Genomic DNA, 10000 nt, shown 5'->3' on the forward strand with positions numbered 1-10000 from the left:
CGAAGATCTTGAAGTTTAGCTGAGAATGTCTTGGTGTATTTTTGCTTGTTTTTGACCAAAAAAAACTGCAACAGAGACAGATAGCAGAGATCTTCAAAGTTGAATGCCGCATCGCGATCGATAACGATGTGGAGAAGTGCAATTATTTTCGATACTTTTAGGTTTTCTCCTTTCCTAACGGAATCGCAGTGAACAATTTGGATTTTTCATTCAGTTTATGAGGTAGCGTTGGTGTTACATCTTACATATCAAGCTAGCAGTTTTTTTCTTTTTTTCGCTAATGTAGTTATGAATAGATCTTAGTAACGCATTAAAGAAAACTCTACTTAATTAGCAACTAATCATGCACTGAACTGGAGGTGGCTAGTGGTGGATATTTACCGAGCCGCGAAGCTACGGACAATGAGGTGAATAGTTGTTTTAGTATATACTAAGACGGTGAGATAATATGGCACAAAAAGGTGATTTTAATTCATTTATTTCTGCAAAGAGTATAACATTTTCGGGGGCAAATTCCGCGCGAGTTGCTCGGAGGTGAATAGCCAATCAGCACGCGCGTTTAAGGCTATCCACTGTTTTGGTATATACTAACATACTTTATTTGCAGTTACCCTTCCTTCTAAGATGATGGCCTCAGTTTCATTTCAGTGAATTTCAGAGAAAGGCCGTGTCTGAATTGAAGCCATCGGATTCCGTCAACATGTTTTTCTCCCAGGTATTTTCCGTTTAGATTGGAGCGATTGCAAACGCCGTACCACCAGGCACCAGTCCAACTCACAGCACAGTTAAAACCAGCACTATCATTATCTCTATCTTTTGTGGAAAACGCCATGTTATTATGATATGCCAACGAATCTCCCGCTGTCCCTGAATATGAACTCACTTCAAGTCGATACAGCGCCTGCTCGTTCCCAATGTGAAACCGACCATATTTGGCATACACTTTGGCTCCGTTCCAATCCTCCAACTCCACTCGCAGAGAGCTGGGTCTAGAGGCCGTCAGCCTGTGGATCTTGTCATTTCCTAACCAAAACTCAGCAGTCAGCTGACCAAATCCTGATTTGTAATTGTTCCATCCCCGATAGAAGTCAACAGAGCCATCTCGTCTTCTTTGAAATACGGTCCATCCTCCGCCGTCGGTGCGCATATCACAATAAACATTGAAGGATCCTTTGCCATCGGGGTCGACAGAGTAAACTCCATTATGAGTTTGACCTGATTTTAACAGATCTGAACAATCTGTGGCATAAGTTATAAAAAAAGTAAGTAATTATGTGTTTAAAGTAAAGTGAAAGGTGTAAATTTCCTTTTTGTCTTCATTACCTACACAGAAGCAAAGATTAAGGTTCTGTTCAGTGATAGTAATACGACCGAGTCACACAAGATTTACGGGTATCACGCACTTTGGACTTTTCTTACTAAAGTATAGTAATACTGAGTTCTCTCTTGAGTGAGCCATGAGCTTCTGATTTATCTTAAGTTCTTCCAACCTCCCCAAACAGATTTTTATTGGCATCTGTTGGTTTATATCCTGGTGAGGAGAAACAATAATGTAAAACAATGGTTCATATCTCAGGGGAAACGAGGGTCGGTAGGTTTCTCTTCATTAACTACATAGTGGGGAAGACTTAGGTGCTATTCAGTATTAGTAACAATCGAGTCACACAAGAGTTACTCCTCTCATGCGTTTCTGACCGTTTTCCTGACGCATAACAATACGGAGTTCTCTCTTGTATTAGCTCTGAGTCTCTGTCTTAACCCACTCCACAACACCTTTTCAATGGCCGGGCATCTGTCGTTCTATATCTGAGTGAGGAGTTTGAGTATGAAATAGCTGTTCATGCCCAAGGCAAGAAACCTGCCTCTTAAGCAACGCCAGAAACCACCAACGAGGATTGGCAGTCTGGTCCTTCATAGCAAGATACTGCTGGTAAACTTTACTTTTAAGCAAATATTAAAGAAAATCTTGTTTAAGTGATAAAGAACTTAAACTATGTTACATGGTTCGGATTTCTTTTTGCAGGTCATTGTCAGGCTTACGGATAGAGTCTCCGTTGGAAAATATTTTTTCGATAGGAATTAATTAATTGCATGTCCTTAGAAATGTTGTGGGGAGAGGAGAGGAAATAATATGCGACTGTAGAAGGTTTGGGTTTGGTGTTAGCGTTATCTAAAGTGCGGCGGTGTTCATTAAAACGGTCTTTTAAACGTCGTTTAAAAGACCGTTTTAATGAACACCGCCGCACTTTAGATAACGCTAACACCAAATCCAAACCAACTACAGTCGCAGAACATTTCCTCTCCTCTTCCCACAACATTTCTAAGGACATGCAATTAATTCCTATCGAAAAAATATTTCCCAACAGAGACTCTATCTGTAAGGCCAGGGAAGCTTTTTTTTAATTTTAATAGGCAGGACGATCGATCCCAACGGTCTTAAGATCCGGGAAGAAACGTATTAAATTTCAGTTTATTATTTACAGTCACTTCCGTTATTTTTCCGTTCCTCTTAGTATTTGAATTCAAATTTGTTGTAACTACCATATTGTATCACATTTTTTTCAGTATTACGTCAACACCATTTACTATATATATGTACATAGAATCAACCCAATGTAAACTCTCATTGTACCTGAAGAAGGCTGGTTTGGCCGGCCGAAATATAGTACACCACTAAAATCAAATCTACTTTGTATCGGCTCTTGCTCAGAATATTTAGCTTCTCAACTTGTAATTGCGCCGATCAGATCAACCCGCTGATCCAACGTACACCGACAGGAAGATTGTCCAAGGTTGCTTGCCTCAAAACTCTAAAATATAAGGTTCACCGTTAACCTTTATTGAAAGCGATGTTTGCGCTGATTGTTGAAGGCGTCTCAAGAAATTTTGGCCAGGATTGTAGCTATCTTATTGGTAATTTTGTATCTCGGTTACAAGCCATTAAAGGATACCTACACTGCTACAAAGATGACTTTAAACCGGAGAAAATAAAGGAGTCTTATTCAAACTTGTTTGAAGAATCAAAAAAGCTCTTTATCAGAAAAAAAAAAAAAACCTTCAATAAGAAGAAGGCAACCGCTTCACGTCACAGTTATTCAAGAAGGCTATGCCGTGGGAGTTCATTTATTTCGGTTAAAAACTGTTTCTTCGAAAACACTACTTGTTGCGGTTGAGACTTTTATGTTGGAATCGAGGTTTCCGTTAAGTTGTACCACACAGTGACATAAATATATGCATGACAACAAATAGATTTAATGTCTAAATAATTCATTTTTATTGGTGGATACGCTTGTTGTAAAAAAAAGGTGACTAGAAAAAAGGTGAATCCACATTAAAAAAAGAGGCCAATGTGTCACTCGCTCATTATGAGGTAGGCTGACTGGTGCTTCGCGTCACCACGGTAACGTTTTTATTCTCATAGCTGCTTTGAAAATGCTTTAAAAAAACACATCACTTTATACTCTTATTATTGTGGGATGAACGTTGGCAAATCTAAAGCAAATGACAGGGTAAGAGTCAAAGCACATTAAAACGTCGTAAGGATTGCAGTTTATCCGTCATTCTCAATCCCATTTTAAATCAATCAATCAATCAATTAATTATTCACACTATCCAAAGTATTTACGCACAATTTATATTATAATTAATAAAAAAAGAGAAGAAGAATGATATTAGGCCATAACATAGACCGCTAATAGGTGTGCGGTGTCCAAAGGAGCAGAGCTTTCTAGTTGGACACCACCATAGCTCAGTAATGGCAGCATAAGAACAGGTGAAATTAAATTAGCTGAACGATAACTGTTCATTAAGGCTATCTTTAAAACGAGCAACGGGGAATCGTAGAATGACAATAGGAAATGGGGAACGGGGAACGGGGTATCTTTAAAAGTGGGAATCTTTAAAAGCGGGAATCTTTTGAACGGGGAATATTTAAAAGCATGAAGCGCTGGGAATTATTGATTACTCAACTAAAATCAATTTATTCATTGTAATTATATCGCACGCTAAAGCATCTCTCTTTAGGGGGCTAGTGGAGCGGTGCAAATCTCGATTCTTACTCTTTGAGATCCGCTACACCGACAGAAGAATCGAACCGCCTTGATTCATCTGAACTCCAGTCTGTGAAGTTGTTAAATCGAGTTTCACAGCGATAAATATTTGTCCTACCGTTATCAAGTATTGATGGAAAGACCTACTACTTAACGACAGATATATGGCGCACACAATGGGTTCTTGGTTTTGTGACAGAGAACCCTTGAATTTTTAAGCTTTGCGTGATGCGACATTTACACGGCGGCCGAGAGAGCTGTATGCCACGATCCAGTGGCACTTATGCTGGAATATGTTTATTTTGACCTTAGCGTTTTCGGAGAAGAAGGCCAGATCAGCTCACTAAAAGATTTTATGGCTTGCCTTGACAACCACAATTGCGAGGGGATCGAAGGACCTTTCATGACGAAGATCGCGTCCAATATTGCCGCTGGATTGCTTTATTTGCTCGAAAGAGGGATTCTCCACCGAGATTTAAAACCAGCGAATGTCCTAGTGAGCAATCACCATTACCACGAGGAGGAAGATCGCGATAAACTCCCTTATGCGTGGAGTCACCAGCCGGTTGTATGCAAACTGACTGACTTTGGTGAGAGTAGGTTATTATATCTTCAAACAAGATCTGTGTGCCAATCGAGAACTTTGGACATGGACAGAGGGGCTGTACCCTTTATGACTCCGGAAATACTTATCGGAAGTGACATTTCACGTGCGGGAGCCACAGTTGAGGATTTACTGCGCGTGGACATGTGGGCCTACGCGATGCTGCTTTTAAATTTATTAAACCCCTGTCTTCATCATCCGTTCCAAGAAGTCACTGAAGCAAGAGTAAAATGATGGCACCAGAGAAAAGGTTAAAGGAAACTCAGAAGTATGCTGAGAGATGTCAACTGGAGTGGCACATCGTTTGGAAGGTATACGAAGCCTGCACAGTTGTCCAACCGTGTGGAAGACCAGATGCAAGAAACGCGTGACGCGTGAAACCTCCCAGTAACGGGGTGCGTGCGAGGAGAGGAGGCTGTATTCGCAGGCTAACTGCATAATAAAAAGGGAAAGAATTTATTTATTTCTTTTTTTTTTTCCCCGTTTTAAAGATTCCCGCTTTCAAAGATTCCCCGTTTTAAAGATTCACCATTTTAAGGATAGCCGCTAAACAGATATGCTTTAGAGTGCGATATAATTACAATGGATAAATTGATTTTAGTTGATTAATCAATAATTCCCAGAGCTTCCCACTTTTAAACATTCCCCGTTCAAAAGATTCCCGCTTTTAAAGAATCCGCTTTTAAAGATTCCTTATTCCCCGTTCCCCGCTTTAATGATAGCCGTTAATTAAGTAGGGTAAGTAAATTTGAGTGAGATTAAATTTATTATTTCTTAAAGTTTAAAAGCAGGAGGGAGTCAGATTATTTTTCCTCAGCATCAAGTCAACAGTAAACTCAACTTTGATTGATCAAAAGACGACACTTTCATTCATTTTTAAAGAAAATTAATGACAGACGCTTAATTTCAGGGCACACAGATTCCCATATCTTGGATCCAGAAAATTTGAAAGACCCACACAATTTGTATTATACAATTTATAAATCACTTTGTTTGCTCCAAATATTTCTATGGTTAAAATAAAGAACTTCAAGCAGTATCATGAAAATGTAGCGCCAATCTTTTCGAGGGATAACAAAGACGTCATCTACATATCATATTATCTTGGTAGAAGAGGAAAAAAAACAAAAAAATCCTGCAAAAGTTTCCTTCATAAGACCTTTCATAGAAAAATAAAACCAAATAATTCGCTTCTTGCACCAGTCTTACCTTGGTTGCCACCTGGTTGTCAAAATTTGTCTTAGTCTTTCTCTGCTTATTACCGGTCTCGAATCACTGGTAACTTGATGTAATTTTTTTTGCAGTTGTTTTCGAAAATGACAACGGGTAACCTAGCCGTACTCGTAAAATGAAAATGCTGTAACCTGTATCTTAACTAACCTGTATCTTCCAATGCCGTATATGTGTTGCTTGTGCTTATACATGCGTCACTAGGTAATTAATGATTGTCTTATATGAATCGAATATCAGGATTAAAACGCAAACTAAATATTAGTTGTGGTTAAATACACCTTGGGTTTGGGGCCTTTTGGAGGGTAAATGGTTTGGGTTTGGTTCAGCTCAGGTTTCATGTTACCCTTGAGGATGCGGTTACAAAGAAAAAGACTCCCCTCAGGGTAAAATAATCACATAGTATAATTAATATAATTAGAGATCTTCGTGTTTTAGCTACGTTTTGCTTTATTATTGGCCAAGCCACCTCAGCATACTTTTCAGTTCAGGAACCGTCATGGGGAGTTTTTTTGTTCTTTTTGATGTATCCATGGAAATATCCATGTATCCATGTATCCATGGAAATAAGCTTCGGTGTAGGGAAACGCGGGCAAACTCTATTTACTCATGGGTAAAAGGGCTAGTGTAACCACAACTATTGTTTTTCCGTTTAAGATGATGTCTTAAGCACATTTAAAAGGTGGATATTTAAAAAGGAAAACGTTTTCATTGAAAGTGATCAGCAATTTGAGCAGTTGCAAAGAAGCCTGGAAAAAAAAGAAGCAAAATAAAAAAATGAAAATGATACATAATTTACAATTATTCCACGAACGCGCGTTGGATATGAGATGATAGATAGTTGGCTACATTAATCTTATATCCAACAAGGGCGAGTGGGAAGCGCCAAGAAAAAGCGTAAGGAGTTTCTCTCGAAATCGCCCACAAATTAAAAATAAATGTTCCCTTCCTTATTTTCTAGAGCAAGGTATAAAAGCTCATACACCATGACGGCTAAGCCAATCAAAACTCTGGAATTGCATTATCCAATGACCCAGTTTTTAAACACACGGGATATAATACGAACTTACAAGTGACCAGCGCCCCTATTGCTTAATAGCTGAAATGGCAGAGCGCGCAGGTGTAGCGCAATTGCACGTTGATGGGTTCAAATCCCATTTAAGTCCGCATTTTTTAAAGGCGTCCTTGCAACTTCGTAAATTGCTTCCAGCATCAACGCTAACTGCAATGATCACTTTCACTTAGAATTACATTACCATAATTGCAATATATATAATTCCATATATTCTCTATCACGGAAGGAAAACGATTTGCAGCGTCTCATCACAAATACTAACTTGCTGATAAAAAGTGTTTTATGCTTTGACAAGAGATGCTAATGATCCAAACGATTCTAGGTTTTCGTATTTTGCCTGTGCTTGAGCCTCAGTCGCAAGGCAAAACAAAGCTTTTGAGGAAACCCGTCTTTCATGAAGTTTCCTTTACAGTGCTTTTATACTTTGATTCCTCTCTATCCATAACGCTACGTGATTTCTTCGTCTCGGATATTTAAAAAACCGTCCCCTCCCGGAACCAATCATATGATAGGATGTTACAAATTCCTCTCGCTTGTGCCCTGACAAAAAATAACAAGACACATCTATGTACTACAATATTGAATATCTCTCTAATTTTCAACCTCGGACATTTCTAGTATCCTTGGAGGTTCTCTGAATCTCAGTTACTAGCCATTCAAAAGAAAGCTACACTCCTACTAGAGAATAACGTTCAACGAGAGGATATGTTTGAAGTCAAATTTGTTCGAAGAATTAATTTGTAAAAAAAACCTGTTTTAATCACAGAGAAAAACGAGCTTTTCCTTATTAAGAGTAAGGCCCAACTGTTACATGTGACAATTATTGAAAAAGACCTCGCCCTGAATTTTTTAAAACAAAAATATTCGACTCTGAAATTTATTTATTTTGGATACATTTTTTTTGGAAACATTATTTGATATTAAGTTTAAAGTTAATTTTTTCGGTTGAAGTCGAGATCCCTTCAAACTTGTGGACACGATGACATAAACATTTGCAAAAGCACAAGCAGAAGAAAATCTAAAATGATTCCATTTTACTCGGTGATACGCGCGTGTTGTAGAAACGGATGCCTTGAAGACTCCATAGAAACAATACTCGCCCATTCAGGGGAAGACACTGACGCTGCGCGTTACCATGGAAACATTCACCAACCTAGTGCAAAGGGCTCTGTTGGGAATTGATGTACGAAGAATCAAACAAAGCATTTGATACTCTTCTTACTATGGGATGAATGTACCTGTAAAACGTTAGTGGTAAATGATGAAGTAACCGTGGTAAAAGAATGCGAGAAAACGTGGAAAATCGGCTAATATCTATTTCTCGTTAGAAAATTAGTGATTGTTTGATATAGTACCAGGATGAAAACGAACAATAAAATGTTGTTTTTTAGAGGCACTTTTTTGCTTTGAGAGCTTTCTCGAAATTAAAATGATGAGCAGCTTTAAATGTGCATGGATATTTTAGAAGAAAAACGATTTGTAATGCTTCAGTACAAAAAAATCTTGATAATTATAAATGTCTCCTGTTTCAACAAAAGATGTTAATGTTCTAAAGGCTTCTGAGTTCTCGTATTTTGCTTGTGCCAAGGCTTATGTCGCCAGGCAAAAAAAGACTGTAAAGAAATTAAAACTCAAACTCACTATATTTATTAATGGGATTTTCTTTACCGTGCTTTTACTTTGATTCCTCTCTAACGTATGGATATACGTGATGTGATTTCTTCCTACTCCGATATCTGTGTTCGCTATACGAACGCACAGCACCTTCATGCCAGAGGGTAAGCAAATTGTGGAAGACCTGAAACGACAACACCAGTCACTCGAGTCGATGGCAGCGAAATCGAGAAGAGAGTCCACTGATGCATCTCTCTCGCCAGACTTGCTAAGGTCAACAATGCTTGCAAGGGACAAGGGTGCAAGCTAGTGGCTCAACGCCGTACCCTTGAAGAGCAGGACCTGTCTTTGAATAAGCAACAATTCAGGGACTCGCTGCGCTTGCGTTACAATCTGCAACTGGAGTATTTGCCTGGCCATTGCGTGTGTGGAGATTGATTCACAGTCAACTACGCCCTGTCATGTAAGACGGGGAGTTTGTTGCACAAAGACACGATGGCATATGGAACCTTCTCACGTCTCTGCTCAGCAAAGTCTGCAAGAATTTCAGGATAGAGCCCCACCTCCTACCGATCGACAATGAGGTATTCGACCTAAGATCAACGGTCACGAGCCCTGAGGCTAGGCTTGACATAAAGACAGGAAGTTTCTGGTCGCGAAGAGTTACAGCATTCTTCGATGTACGTGTTACGCATGTGAACTCAACGTGTAACCAGAACAAATCAGAATCGATCTTCGAGGAGCATGAATGAGAAAGAGAACAAAAGGAAGTACCAAAAAAGAGTTATTGACGTGGAAATGGGATCGTTTATCTTCTTCGTTTTTGGCACAAACGGAGGAATGAGGAAAGAATGCAATCTTTTCCTGAGCCAACCCAGCGGACAAACTTTCTCGTACGAACCGCGAGTCTTATGCCAGTGCCATATATTGGCTTAGAACACGCATATCGTTTGGAATTTCAAGATCATTCAACACGTGTATTCGAAGGTCAAGAACCCCTTTTCACAAGAATGCAGACTTTTTAGATAACTTTAGTGTTAATCAAGTGAAGCTATGATCTTCGCAGTTATGAGCGCAATTTTTGCAATTGCGTGGAGAAGCCTGAAAAATTCAGGACTTCAACGGGGTTTGAACCCGTGACCTCGCGATTCCGGTGCGACGCTCTAACCAACTGAGCTATGAAGCCACTGACGTTGGGAGGTGGTCATTTGTGGGTTCTAATGGTCCCGTGAGGAATGAATCAATGATGAAATGGTATATGAAATGAATCATATATGAACTGCGGATATGAAATCAAGTGAAGCTATGATCTTCGCAGTTATGAGCACAATTTTTGCAATTGCGAAGAGAAGCCTGAAAAATTCAGGACTTCAGGACGTCTCTACGCAATTGCAAGAATTGCGCTCATAACTGCGAAGATCATAGCTT

The 10000-nt window shown here is 39.3% G+C and overlaps 1 protein-coding gene across 1 annotated transcript in view; it reads right to left on the minus strand.

Annotated features, from left to right (window-relative positions):
* Positions 1 to 462: 462 nt before the first annotated feature.
* LOC137996771 (uncharacterized) overlaps positions 463 to 10000 on the minus strand; it is a 20010-nt gene continuing 10472 nt past the window's right edge. The window contains exons 5-7 of the mRNA XM_068842356.1: positions 5833 to 5846; positions 1859 to 1862; positions 463 to 1239 (exon numbers count right to left, since the gene is read on the minus strand). Coding sequence (XP_068698457.1) covers positions 620 to 1239; positions 1859 to 1862; positions 5833 to 5846 — 638 coding nt within the window. The 3' untranslated portion in view covers positions 463 to 619. The remainder of the gene's footprint in view (positions 1240 to 1858; positions 1863 to 5832; positions 5847 to 10000) is intronic.

This window comes from Montipora foliosa, chromosome 3 (assembly GCF_036669935.1).
Source record: "Montipora foliosa isolate CH-2021 chromosome 3, ASM3666993v2, whole genome shotgun sequence".
Lineage (NCBI taxonomy): Eukaryota > Metazoa > Cnidaria > Anthozoa > Scleractinia > Acroporidae > Montipora > Montipora foliosa.